The 14,619-nt window shown below is 35.7% G+C and overlaps 3 protein-coding genes across 8 annotated transcripts in view; 2 read left to right on the top strand and 1 right to left on the bottom strand.

The window, feature by feature from the left end:
- The first annotated feature begins 81 nt into the window (after positions 1-81).
- The window catches only part of Fhos (Formin homology 2 domain containing), a 35,692-nt gene continuing 21,154 nt past the window's right edge, over positions 82-14,619 (top strand). For all 6 annotated transcript variants that reach the window (XM_089848170.1, XM_089848165.1, XM_089848166.1 and 3 more), the window contains exons 1-2: positions 82-428; positions 4,696-4,817. In XM_089848170.1, coding sequence (XP_089704296.1) covers positions 261-428; positions 4,696-4,817 — 290 coding nt within the window. In that variant the 5' untranslated portion in view covers positions 82-260. The remainder of the gene's footprint in view (positions 429-4,695; positions 4,818-14,619) is intronic.
- Positions 7,996-10,637, top strand: LOC149651314 (uncharacterized). Its single transcript, XM_089848147.1, has 4 exons — positions 7,996-8,245; positions 8,320-8,754; positions 8,831-9,007; positions 9,069-10,637. The coding sequence occupies exons 2-4, from the start codon at positions 8,463-8,465 to the stop codon at positions 10,382-10,384; spliced, it is 1,785 nt and encodes a 594-aa protein (XP_089704273.1). The 5' UTR covers positions 7,996-8,245; positions 8,320-8,462; the 3' UTR covers positions 10,385-10,637.
- LOC149651313 (uncharacterized) lies at positions 10,612-12,900 on the bottom strand. The gene is made up of 2 exons (XM_089848148.1): positions 12,649-12,900; positions 10,612-12,574 (listed from the first exon to the last, which is right to left on the bottom strand). The coding sequence occupies exon 2, from the start codon at positions 12,495-12,497 to the stop codon at positions 10,893-10,895; it is 1,605 nt and encodes a 534-aa protein (XP_089704274.1). The 5' UTR covers positions 12,498-12,574; positions 12,649-12,900; the 3' UTR covers positions 10,612-10,892.

The following is a 14,619-nucleotide window of genomic DNA, read 5'->3' as shown; positions in this document are numbered from 1 at the left end:
AGCAATTATTGACTTCCCTTAGTTGTCTCGTATGTTACTAGGGGCGCTATAACCGTTCGCTAGTCTCGGGTTTTTATGATGGTAAAAGTTGAAAGGAAGCTTTAGGCTTAAGTTTGTAGGTGTCGCCGTTCCTGAATGGTTCAGCGTAAAGTGGTTCTCGCGCGAAAAATTCTCGCGGGTGCTACTTTTTTGCGCGCGCGATATTTCGATGGAAATTATCGATTTATATCAACGATAAGATAATAATCCCGATCGCGATAATGGCTACTTTAACGTGCCGGGTTCAATTTTTGAACGATATCGACCCCTTTTCGGCTAGCACCAATTTTCCAGAACCCACGCGACCACCTCAGTACGCTTTTAACGTCAATATACCCCTAATAAATCAAATAGCTGGTGTCCATAGGATATTGCAAGCTCCCCATAGAGTAAGTATGCCATAATATTACCCTCAATTTATTGCTTCACTTTTAAAATTGGAACAATCAACAAGAGATTGTCCAGTGTTACTGTAAAACAATTAAGTGTTGCCAGTCATTTGAGAGTGTAATTCTACTTGCTCGATTCAGTTCCATGAATCCATGCTAGAGTCAGATATTACTGGCAACCCTGTCCTGAAGCGCATGCTGTTAAAGTTAAGAAACGGGGGGGGAGGAAATTTCTCTGCCCTCCTTTGTGGCAGCATACTATCTATAGAAATTATACACGTAGAAATTATTATTTAATTTTAATTAAGTTAGTTAGGCTTAGCTTAAGGGGCATTTAAACCAGACAGGTGTTGTATTTTTTTAGGTCTAAAAATATTAATGTATGGTTCAATAAACTCCCAGTATGCTGTTGCCAAAATATGTCTGTGTGTGTAATAAGTAATACCGCGATGCTCCAGTAGTTTTCAACAAAACGTAATTAACTTCTGTTGTTTATAAGGAAAGGTTAGATCTAATTTAGAATCAAATTTAACATTGAATTACACCAATCAACCTAGACCGACATCATTAAGGTCTGTCCCATTGTTAACCCTAATCATACATGTTTTTATATACAATGTTTTAATATAAATATATATATAGACCATAAATCGCTGGGCGTACCTATATTACTTGTTATCTTATCTATAAATTCTTTGTTCACATCCTGACATTACACCTGATTTAAATTATCAGCAGTAGGCCTGTATTAGGCTTAAGAAAATAGTCCTGGAAGTTTGTAGCTTTAATTAAAAAATGCGCGTGAATTTTTGTTTAGATCAAAATTTGAATTTCAAATTTTAGCGCGTGACGTAGGTGCCAAATATTTTGTTTATTAATTTAACAGTTAGGTAAATAGAGTCAAGGTATTTGTAGTATAATAAGTAGGGTTAAAATGACTCGGCTATTATTAATTAAGTTAATGCCGTTATATCGTAAATTCAATTGACACCAAGCTGTAAAAGATACGATAATTTGGCTGTAAACTAAATAATAACACAATGACTCGGGTGTTTGTTTAGTTGTTTTCGTAGATATATCTGTTTTATTACACCATAGAAAATTGACCCAAAATAAATAAATACAACAACTAGAAGTAAATAAGGTATTTATTTATTTAATTACTTCGAGTTTAGCTTACTTCTGTAAAAGGTTGCATGACGTATTTCAACCAAAATTTGGTTGCGAAAAAAAAGGAATACTAGGAAAAAATAAGTTACGGTATTTAGTAACGCTCCGGTATTTATTACCAACCATACTCGGCGGTTACGAGTTCACTTGGATACCATTTCGCCAACCATGAATCTAGTAGTATACTGTACCTTTCAACGGCTAACTTCAAACTCTACGTACAGTGTGTTGAGACAGAGACAGTCGTAAATTACTCGCAAATCCCTTCGATGGAATTTCCTGTTATTATTCAAATTGATGACAGACACTGTTACTAATAACAGGAACTAGTTCAAAAATATTCTGCGTGTTTATAGGCAAAAGTATTTCGCAGGAAAAGTAATTTTTGCTATTATAGGTCTAATTTTACAGTCGAGGGGCTAACCACTCAGATAGTTAATGTACGCTGATTACGGATTGGGCTTAATTATTTTAGCACTGTCAAAGGCAGGCTTACTCGTAATCGTTTAAGGTGGAATTCACAATCGTCGGACGCAACGCAATTTAGTACAGGCGAAGGCAGGGCGTCGTGCGCAAGCGTCCAGCCTTTTGCGCACGACGCGCTGCCTTGGCCTGTAATTAATTGCGTTGCGTCCGACGTTTATGAATTCCATCTTTAGTACAATCAAAGGTACAGCCCTTGTACACCGATTACGCTAAGTGAATGACCCCTCGAGCAAGGTTTCATTGAATTTTAGCTTATATAGCTTCGGTAATGACAAAATTAATTTAGTTTTGCTATTAAATAATAGATATTGTTTTCTTTCCACAATTACGCGTAATCTAAGCGCTACACTCACCCATTTTTGTCAATCTCGCTATGGGTCTGTCTGGAATTACGAGTTAGCGTTTTCGTTACTGACCTGTGAATCTCCATTCTTAATTGCAATTAAGATTTGTACATCAAATTTAATTAACTAAATATATATTTAATAAAAAAAATAATTGAATTCATTTTTTTTGTAAGGTACTATATTTTCATAACCATATTGGAAAAATTAGCATTATGAAAAAAAACCACCTAATCTAACCAACCATTAAAACCAGGATATACCCATTGATGATATAGTATCAACCTTACCCGGTTATAAAATTCAAATTTAATACTTGAAATAAATAAAAAATATTTGGTTAATTTATTTATTAAAGTTGCAAAGTGAGCTTTGGTATAAGCCTAGGTTAGCTGTAATATATTTTTGATTCGCCAACCAACGTGAGCAGACATAAGAGTTGTTAGAACAATTTTGGGTTCTTTAGCCATCCCCAACCTGCTGACCTTGATATTAGCTAGCAAAAGACGGTCTACCTCATGAGAAAGCTCCTTTTTTTTGGTGGTGTGGTGCTTGGTTGTTGGTAGCTTGGCGTATAGAACCAACCTGAGAACTTGTCTAGCTTAGGGCGATATTACGAACCATTTTGAATTCCAAACTCGTCCCCGATGGAGCTATAGGACTTGGTTGGGCTCATCTCTTATATTAATACCTACCTTCCCCCCCAGTTCCACCCCTCCCCCTTTCTCCTTACGCGTCTTACCTTAGGCCTCCCTATCCTAAAGTCCTCCTGAACTCACTAAAACACCTGTGAAAAGTTATTTTGATTTTGGACTGTGAAACTTTATTTCATAATTTTTACTTTTATTTTAATTTGGTTGTAACTTTGCTTATTTTGTTGATAGAAGAATATTAAAGGTACCATTCGAAAGAGGGCATTCGATAGAGTAATTGCACCAAGTTTCAAGTGATTATAGCTTTTAGTTTGATAAATATGACTCCAAATTGGTTATGCAGTCTTCGGTAAAATTAAAAATATCGTTTTTATTCTAATTAATAGAGTGTAGTTAGGACTAAATTGAACGTAGCATTAGAAAGAGGGAATTCATTAGAGTAATTGCACCAAGTTTCAAGTGATTATTGTTTTTAGTTTGATAAATATGACTCCAAATTGGTTACGCAGTCTTCGGAAAAAAATTCTAATTCACCTGTAACTTATTTACTATAGAGTGTAGTTAGGACTAAATTGAACGTAGCATTAGAAAGAAGGAATTCATTGGAGTAATTGCACCGAGTTTCAAGGGTTTCCCAGCTATGGTATTGGGGCGGTTAAAATACATTTCATATTCCCTTTAGAGGCGGGCGATTTCGCACGCAGTTCTTGTGGCTTTCGTTTTATTTTTTATTTATTTTTTTTGGTCGTTCTTAACTTTCTCTGTTAGCTCATTAAACCCGCGATTAGTTCCTCGGAGAGAGTGAATGACATCACCGTACCAGCTCCCATCATTAATACCCTTTTATCGAATTTCTTCTTGACCAAATTCCATCACTTGATTCTTAGAAAGATTTACAATCCATTGTCTTCGTTTGAAACTATCAATCTGTCATTAATATAGTCATTTAAAATGAATTCGTTATAGTTTTCCCACGCGTGTCTGCCACGCCCCCAGTCTTAACTTAACTTTTTTGTTAAGCCTATTTTCCTGAGCCTAATTAATTATCATCTTATTTGTTAAGCGTATTTTACTAACCCTAATTATTATCTTTTTTTGTTGAGCCTATTTTACTAAGCCTAATTATTATCTTTATAAGTTTTAAAGCCTATTTTAGTAAGCCAAATTATTATCTTCTTTGTTAAGCGTATTTTACTAAGTCTAATTGTTATACTTTTTGTTAAGCCTGTTTGCATAAGCCTAATTGTGTATATTTTTATGAAGCATATTTTGCTAAGCCTAATTATCATCTTTTTATAGGGCCCATTTTGCTAAGCCTGATTATCTTTTTTGTTGAGCCTATTTTGCTAAGCCTGATTATTATATATATTTTTTTTCTTAAGACTATATTCCTAAGCCTAATTATTATCTTTTTTGTTAAGCCTATTTTCCTAAGCCTAATTATTATCTTTTTGTTATGCCTAATTATGATTTATTAAGAGAGAGTATGGAGTATCCAATTTCTCAGTCATTAAAAACATAAATAATTGAAAGTTTTAAATAATTTTTTTTCCTAAAGTAAATAGTAGTTTGACCTCGAATGACCTTTGGATTTTTTTTTGTTTACAATTACAGTTGGACGATAGTGCCCTACAAATTTACAAGTACCATGACGCTGAGGGTGATTTTGGCAACTATTTGGACTTGGAATCGACCATCGATGAACAATCGGAGGAATTCGAAGGGTTTTCTCAACAGTAAGTTCATGACCTTTTCTTTTAAATCAGTTAAATCATTATTATTATTATTTCTTAGTTCTTAAATTTGTGGTTAGTGTTTTTAAGGGTTTCTTTAATACGGTAAACAAAACATAGGTATTCTTTTCCCTTATAAGGTTTCGCAAAACGAAAAAGTAAACCGTTGTTGACTTCTATAGCCTATCCCGAGTGTTAAAAATCCAGTTTGATAAAATTCCGGTAATTATAATTAGATTACCATAACTGTAAATACAAATTACGCGCTCTCTGTTGTTCAAATTTAAATTACCTTCGTGCTTGTATATACTACATGGACTCGGAAGTGACCTCGGGTTAATCACAAAACCGTAATAAACGGGTGTGTTGATTTTAAACGCAATTAGTTTTATAAAGGGGAAGTATATGGAAACATTTATTATAGTCAGGGATAGATGCAATTTTAGAAGCAAGAATGGAGAACAGAGTAATCTGGGCGCGCGTCAAAGTCCCGGACCCCCTTCCACGGAACGGAGGGGTATGAAAGAAGAGGCGGGTCATAGCGACAGAGGTGAAAAGGAATTACGTATTTTTCGCCGTCCCGGTCAGCAACGTCATCAAAACGTAGTTTAAGTGAGCCAATAAGATAATTTAAACTTTTCGTTACGGGTTGGAGGGAGGGGGGGCTCTATACTGTTCTATAACTCGGACTGAAGTGAATACTAACCGTTCTCCATTCCTACTTCAAAAATTAAATATATCCCTGTTATAGTTTTATAAAGGGAAAGTGTATGGTAACATTTATTATAGTTTTATAAAGGGATAGTATATGGAAGCATTTATTGTAGCCTTATAAAGGGAGAGTATATGAAAACATTTTAAACGAAACGGCTGGCGTACGCGTTTAGCAGCAGGTGGAAAGTTTTAAACTCCAGGCGCCTGACGGACTGTTCTTAGATTTTTCGCGTCTTAAGTAACTTCGGTCGGTTCGAAGTCCCCCACTTTTGTCTTTGTCAATTGATTTTCAAAAATAATATTAGGCTATACAGGGTGAGTCAGTTCAATTGATTCTCAAAAATAATATTATACAGGGTGAGTCAGTTCTAATTGCGAAATAGTCATATTTGGAACCCGAATTCAATAGAAAATAAATAGATTCTGCGAAAGAACCAAATGACAAACCATAATACTCATGATTCACGAATCAATCAGGCAGGGTTCAAACGTTAGGGCAGATATCCAAGATATATATTTTTCATGATATCTGAAAAGGGTGCAGGCTTGAAAACACCACATTTTTCTTTAGTTGTCTAAAGTGACTGATGATAAAAAACCAAGTCAATAAACCCTAGGTCGGGCTAGCTTTTTTTTAAAAAAAAAATATTTTTGACTAAAACGCGAGTGTACATATTCCCAAACATTTTAAAGTTACTAGCTCAAAATTATGCAGTTCTAATTTTTAATAATTTATTCAAAAAAATGTTACGCTAAATTCCAACGATTCTAAAAAATAAATAAATTAAAATTATGCTAATTATAACTCGAAATATTTTAGTCACATGACCCAAACCTCTTTTTTGAAATCGGATTTTATTCGTGGGAGTATTTAAATAGTTAAAATTAACATTAATTAAGTTAAATTAAACTACGGTTTAAATCACGGTTAAGTCTTATGTAGAAACGATAGCTAATATTGTTGCGGTTGGTTTTCAATACAGGGTGTTTACCCTTACAAAGGACAACTCCTAAACAATTTAAGAGTGTTTTAAGGATAACCCCTTATAGCATTGTCTTCCAGTTTGTGACTTAAGTTTAAAGGGGTCAACCTTAAAACACTCCAACGATCGTAACTCGTTTTGGGAGTGTCCCTTGTTGTGAGCATAGCACATTTTCGACTCAAAATTGATGATTCCACATACATAGAACCATTCCAATGTACCCTCCATTTTGTAGAACACCCTGTAGCTAGAGGAACTTACTTATTGAGCCAAGGATGCGTAGAGGAATGTACTTGGGAGGCTGCTGGCACCAACCATCCTCCTGTATGCGCTACTGTGATTCCATTTGGAGTTGTCCCAAAATCCACTTATTTCCCCGATCTCTCTCCCTCATCCCTCAACATCCCTAGGTTTTTGGAAGATTTAGGCAATACCGTTTCAAGCTTAGTTTGCTCCATTATTCCATACTTCCCGTAAAATAATAGCGTTTATTTTGTAAGCTATTCTCAGGATGATTTTTATAGCGTATCCTTCCTGTTCAGAAATATCTCCCTCCAACACAGTTGTCACAGAAACGTCACTGTTCCTGTTAGTGTCGCGCAGTCTTGAAAGTGGGTGCTGTTTATCAATAGAGTGGTTTTATAGAAGGTCCCCTTTTAAGATTGCAACAGAGCTAGGCTTCCCCTAGATCTTTTTTTTCGATTTTTTTTGGACTAACTCATCCGTGTGTATATATATATTTGAAGTGCAGAAAATACCTTGGATTTTACCTTGGTTTTATATTTAAACCCTTTCATCTGACGATGACTAATACAGGTGAATTAAAAAAGATTATTTCCCAAGTGTTGCCAGAACCACCGTGAGTCAATAGAGGGGGGTATATCAGTTCAGTTTGAAAAGGTATCATCCTATCAAGAAGCAATATCTAGTATTGCGCCTAAGTATTCGCGCGCCCTAGTCCCAGTCCCCCTTTCAAAATACAAGGGGGGACGTAAAAGGAGGCCGGGCAATTTCACCTCTCCTCAGTCGGAAAATACGTAATTTTCGTCATTCACGTCACGCTGACGTGAGTTTTCAAGAACCAATGAGATGCCGGTTGTAATTTAAAGGCGGGGATTAACTCCGGACCTACGTTCGGACTGAAGATAAAGCTAGAAATGTGTCGAATTTATACCTTCTCCCTAGTAAACTAGATACCGCTTCTTGATCCTATACTAGCGTACCAAAAGGGGTGTAATTAAAGCACCCAAGAAGAGTGAATTCCTTTCACCTTATGATTTAATTTAGCCTTTTACCCTTAAATAATTTCTATGCCTCTATCGTTCAACTTAAACTAATCTTGATTAACTTCAAATAAAATTTGCGTTTTTTGTTCTTTATTTAAAATAATTTAAGGCTGTTTATTATTTTCAATAGTTGGGACCCAGTATAAAATCCGCCAATTTCGCGCGCGCCAAAGAAACACGTGCTCTGGCGTGTAATTCGCCTTATGTTTAATCAGCGCCACCTAAGGTGTAGCGGCGACTTTGGGAACTTGAAAAAATCGCGACCAATCAGAGGACGCTGTTTGTCCGACTATTTTTTTTATTGGGGATATTTGGAGAAAAAAATGTTTAGACGAGTGTGATGTAGATTTTAACCATTTTCGGCAACTAAAACGGCTGATTCTCGTTAAAACGGTTAGAAAACTGGCAAATCGTGTTATTCTCGAAGATATATAAGCGTTTAAAACAAGTAAGACAACTTTTTATTCGTTTTATACCCGTTAAATCCATCAAATCGCGTTAAGCCTTGGCTATTTCTTGCAGCATTTTCCATTGATTGACGTCGTTTTCACTGTCCAAGATTTACTTTTCGAGAAATTTAACATTTTCTGTGAATTTACTTAGATCGAACTGTTTTGTTTTTGCGTTAAATACGTCCTAAGCTTCATATTGTTCATAAAATCTTCATGATGGCTTTGCCAAAACGAAAGCTGGCTGACGTTGTGTCAGCGAAAGTGAAGAAAAAACCGTGTGCGTTTACAACTGCAAGTACTTTGGGAGATGATTCTCCTAGGTTGTATTGCCTGTGCCAGCAACCAAAAGACAACTCCAAAAAGATGGTGCAATGCTCATTGTGCGTAGAATGGTACCATCTAACTTGCGTGAATTTGGATGAAGACAGCCTGGACTTAATAGATGATTATATGTGTAAAGCATGCATCGACGTAATGGTTGTAAACCCAAACATGTCAAAAGAAGGTGAATGAAGTTGCTGATATTCATTATGGCCACCAGCCTTTTTGAAAATAAACCAAATTTGTTATTTCATAAAAAGGACTCCTTCGTTTACAAGGAAGAGTTACCCCAAAGGAAGGATGGGGTGAAAACGTATTTCTAACAGATTTGTCAGATGGGATTGCCGAAAGTCACTCAAAGACAAAGCGTGAGAAACAGGAAGGATTCATGCTTTTTAGGGAGGAGAAGATTTTAGGTATTCAAAGCAACAGAAAAGGTATGTCACATTATGACATTTTGATTGATTGAGATTAATTAGAGTTGAACCGGTGCTCTAGGAAATGTCATTTTCATAAGAGCTACATGTGACGCGGATAGAAGACCCAAAACCTACAACATGTTTGCCTGTTTCAATATCGCCAAAGAACCAAATCAATTAAAATGGATATCATGCTCTTGCCCTGCGGGAAATGACGGTGATTGTAAACATTCGATAGCACTTTTATATCAACTCATTGACATCGTAAGAATAAAAGCTGAAACCTTGCCGCTACGTGGGACGTGCACCAGCAGGCTTCAAATGTGGCATGTCAAGAAACCAAAAACAGACGAGCCGTTTCTTCTTAGTGATTTGGAAATTGTTAAACACGACCCAGCCAAACCAAGGAAAGCTCTTTTAGGGTGCGCGGTTCGTACGTTTAATGTGTTGCCACCGGGGTCTCAACCGATATCTAAAGAAAAATTGGAAAATTTCGTTAAACTCTTTGACAAAATGGACATAAGTATGCCAGTCATCGGTACAATAAAATCGAACGAGTGTATTCCAGTCCAACCTAAAATACACCAAAATACATTTTTGATCGACAAGTTGTGGGAATGGGTAGCTAAAACTCCAACGAGGGAAAGGAATGAAAATTTTCTGAACATTTCTGATAATGAAATTAAGGTATTGAAAAGTATCCAAGTAGATTTAGCTGGATCAAAATATACTGAGGTTAAAACTCGCTTACAAAGCCGCTCACATTATTGGCATAAGCAGAGGAGTCATCGGCTCACGGCATCCATGTTTGGAACTTTTGTAAAAATGCGAGATGAGACTGATCCAGTAAAAACATTTCAACAAAAGAGGAATTTTGTTACAGCGAAATCATTGGATCATGGGTTGAAATACGAGCCGGCAGCTTTCTCGTTATTCACACAGAACATCAAGACCCAAAGCCACACTTCTGTTGGATTAATTGTCAACCCGCAGTTTTGTTTTCTCGGAGCTAGCCCTGATCGCCTTGTATTGATTGAAGATCAACTATACCTAGTAGAAATAAAGTGCCCGTACGCTATTTTTAAGAATAAGGAAACTATTAGGACAAAAGCTGCCTCTGGTAATTTTTATCTCTTTGTGGATGAAGAAACTGAAGAACTTGAGCTTAAGAAAAATTCGGATGTGTACCATCAAATTCAGGGACAGCTTCTAGTTTGCAATATGCCTGTGTGTTTTTTGGTGGTATTTGTACCACCTGGTGACATTGAAATTTTGATGATAATGAAAAATAACAATTTCACCAACGGCAGCTTACTTCCCAAACTTTCTACTAAATATTACATGCATCTCTTACCATCCTTTGCCAAGGAAATGTTTGAAAAACCAACTGAGTAAGAACGTAACTGAAAATTTGGTGTATCATCCTAACCATTTGTTTTAAAAAATAAAATCTTTATGTCTAAATGATAACGGCAGTAGGCAATGGGACCTGCCAAAACAAAACTCCCAATGAGTAACGAAACTAACGATGTGGTGTTTCTCGTGTCACATCTTTTTGTAAGCCTTACGAATGAGCCCGTTTTTATTAAAACCTCTCCAAAAACATAATAATAATAATAATAATAATAATAAAAAGCTTTTATTAGGATATACCTTTAAGTCTGAACTTATTTACAAAGGTGTCCTGTAGTTTAAATTATTTTACACTTCATTATGTATATTCATTTAAAATTATTTTACACTCCAATATTTATAATCATTTAAAATTATTTTTCACTTTAGAAATTTTAAAATTAATTATCTTTAAACCATATCTTGTTTTATGTATTGGTTAAGCCTGTTTTTAAAAACATTTATAGACTTTTCTGTTTTGATGTCCATCGGTAGATAGCACAATCTACTTTTAATCCAATTTTTGAACCAGCTTACCGGTGAAATTTGACAAATGGCAACATACTACATATATTTTCTCGAGCATAGGTGTTAAAGTCAATGGAATTTCTCCTTTCAAAATTTTAAATTCTTTAACCCGACCAATAGCTCTTTCTATGTGTATTCTGGCAAAAGCAATCTTGCGTGTTTCGGAGAGTTGTGATGCGGTGAACTGGTCACGACCTTGAAGAAATTCAGGAATGTATAGCTTCAGTTTCTTCAAAGCAAGTTCTTTAGCGATATCAAAACCCCGGTCAGCCATGATACCGTCACCTTCTTCCAACATGTCCAAAAGGCCACAATGAAGAATAAGTTTTTTATCAGATGTTCTTCCACAGTATAGGTTTGAACAATAAGTTAAGTGTCCTGATCCAGCCATTCCAACAAGCGCTTTGACCGTGTTGCAATGCTTATAAGCGCTGAAGGTTTCTCGTTGAGCTTCTGACGCAGATGGTTTTTCAAGTTTAAACTCTGTACAGTCTACGATGATCCGTAAATCTGGATAACGTTTTTTTATTTTGGCCGAGGTCAACTCGAGAGCCCTTTCCAATGAAGCAAAAACTGGTAGGTGAAGGCAACGTTCGTAAAGAAACAACACCCACGTGTTAATTATTCGTGAAACATGCCCTTGCGACAAATTATACAGATCAGCTAAAAACTGTTCCTGGGTTCCCAATCTTAATCGAACCAGTGTCAAGAAAAACTCCTCTATTGGGTTTAATTTTCTAGGACGGCCGGGCTTGACAACTTCATGAAAGTCTTTATCGGTGTTATCTCTTATTTGGTTCGTTTCCTGACCAACATAGTTTAATTTTGCGCATTCTGGTAACAGAAGTTGATAAAACGCCCAAAAAACTTCATATGAAGGGAAGCCTGTATAAAATCTAATAGCAGTATCATTGCTAACAAATCTAGTCACAGTAAATTTTTCTTTGGCACGCAAGGATAGTAATTCTAATTGTTTTCTCACAAGTTGTACTTTGCCAGGGGTATTAGGAGTGTATGTAGATTTCAAAGAAATTCCGCTGCTAGGTAACGACAAAGATTGGCTTGACTGCACCGAGGCAATACTGCTTCTCTGAGACTCAGATTCGAGCTCATCAGCATCGTGAAGGCATATAATATTAGGTAATGGGTTTTCTGGGTCGGGATCTTGCAACTCCACCTTCTTAATATCACCGCCATTTGATTCCTCAAGCTCTTCCAGATCAAAAGACAAAGCTCCCATTTCTTCCAAAATTTCAGTTCTTTGTTCAGGGCTCAAACGACAGAAAGGCTGTTTCGGAACGTGTTCATCAGTTTCAACCATTACGTTAGTATTCCGAAATACAGACGGACACGACTGAGGTTTTAAGCGTTTAGGCTTTGGTTTAGCGGTGGGGAAATAATCTGATTCTATGAAATGTTTCGAACAAACTCGGGCGCTATACAGGTCGGTGGGCAACGGTCCTAGTGCGTTAGTTATGGCATCAATCCATTTTTGTTTCATTGTGGCGTCTTTTGGGAAAAAATGGTAAGAAAGGGATTTCAAACTGTTGTTGCAGCATTTTAAGAAACAACGGTTCTTTGATGCCATGTTTCTTTAAGTAAAATGTTAAATTTCTCGAAAAGTAAATCTTGGACAGTGAAAACGACGTCAATCAATGGAAAATGCTGCAAGAAATAGCCAAGGCTTAACGCGATTTGATGGATTTAACGGGTATAAAACGAATAAAAAGTTGTCTTACTTGTTTTAAACGCTTATATATCTTCGAGAATAACACGATTTGCCAGTTTTCTAACCGTTTTAACGAGAATCAGCCGTTTTAGTTGCCGAAAATGGTTAAAATCTACATCACACTCGTCTAAACATTTTTTTCTCCAAATATCCCCAATAAAAAAAATAGTCGGACAAACAGCGTCCTCTGATTGGTCGCGATTTTTTCAAGTTCCCAAAGTCGCCGCTACACCTTAGGTGGCGCTGATTAAACATAAGGCGAATTGCGCCATTATGTTTGGCACGTGCCTTAATGGAAGGTTATTTGTCAATTCATAAACGAAGGATGATTTCTAAAATGGCCGTTACGAAACTCTAACGCTTTTATTATTAATAAATTCTATGAAATTTGAATCCGAATAAATTAACTTGGACGTAATTTCCGGATTACGATTTCGAACAAAAGAGAGTGTGAATTAAAAGGAGAAGAAGGCAACCTTCTGTTATTGTTATTATTATATCATCGCCCGATTTGGAATTACCATGAAGATCAATCTAGCGCGTCTTCAAGGTCTTATGACTGTATTCAGACAGAATGCCTTTGCGTATATTTATTCACAATATATCGTATTCAATATCCATCCCAAGCTTATTATATGGATTTAGAAAAAGAATAACAAATTTGATCACGTGACTTTACTAACCCGTAACCCTGGTTCTATTCAAGCACTTGCATTTGTGTCAAGTGAAAGGGTTAAATTACAATTAAGTTTATAACGATTTTCAAAATTTAATTCAGATCTTTATTGAATTTAACTTTGATTCTAAAATACTTGGAACAAAATTATGGATGCCATTGGAATCGTGACATTATGTACTGTAATTGCACCATTTAATTATCTGATTAGTTAAATATTAATAACGCTAAGGCAATTAATCAAATTAAGATCTGAGCTCACCTGAAAATATTTTAGAATTAGTGTAGAAAAAGGGGTAAAAACGTCCTTAAAAAATTAATTCAGATCAATGTTTTTAATTGCCTTTAACTTTTAGTCTAAATTACTTAAAACAAAATCATGGATCCCATGAGAAAGATGGCATTACGTACTGTAATTGCACCATTTAATTATCTGATTAGTAAAATATTAATAACGCTAAGGCAATTAATCAAATTAAGATATGAGCTCACCTGGATTTTTTTTTTTAGAACTAATGTAAAAACTACCTGAAACAAAAAAATTCTAAAGTAAAAGAAAAGCTGTTAAAAAATGCAAGCGGTATAGGTTCGGTAAAGGCGAGAAATTCCAGACATTCCAACGAATGATATATTTTTTTCTCTCATATAGCGTAAACAAAAAAATACATATATGCAGGGACATGAATTTATTCGACCCCCTTTAATCCGATGAACAGACGGGTTTTCCGGAATACGTTTCTATGATCTCTAAGAAACGCGGCAAAATTCCATAGATACGTCAGAGTAACCTGACACCATTATCAAAAGCAGGAAGAACCCTCGTAACTTCTTTAGAAGGTTGTGGCAAAATCGGTCATTGAAGTATAGAACATTTTCCACTCAAAATCACCCGTAGAACCATCAATCCCATTGTACTTCGGTCCTATAATTACCCGACGTTTCTCGAACAACACTGTACAGTTGCTACCACGAACTTTCTCATGACGTCACACCCTCTTATCTCTTATTTATTTATTTATTTGAATGTGTGTTGTTCACAAAGTCAACAGTGTGACGTATGTGTGAACATAGTAAATCGATACATTAGGCATGTTACGGAAAGACACTAAAAGAGTACAGTAGTATGAGAACAAAAAAAAAACGGATAATGATGTAATATTAAAAAAAATAATAATAATAATTTTAACAATAAATAATAATAATTAAACAAGTAAATACTAATAATTATAACAATTAAAAAAGTTTCAGATAATTTAGAATTACCTTGGTGTTGGTGACCATATGATCCCCTACAAGGTGACTTTC

The sequence above is a fragment of the Phalangium opilio genome, unplaced genomic scaffold (assembly GCF_054372755.1).
Source record: "Phalangium opilio isolate 3A_F unplaced genomic scaffold, DU_Popi_V2 ptg000082l_1, whole genome shotgun sequence".
Taxonomy (NCBI): Eukaryota; Metazoa; Arthropoda; class Arachnida; order Opiliones; family Phalangiidae; genus Phalangium; species Phalangium opilio.
This window is presented reverse-complemented; position numbering and strand designations above follow the sequence as displayed.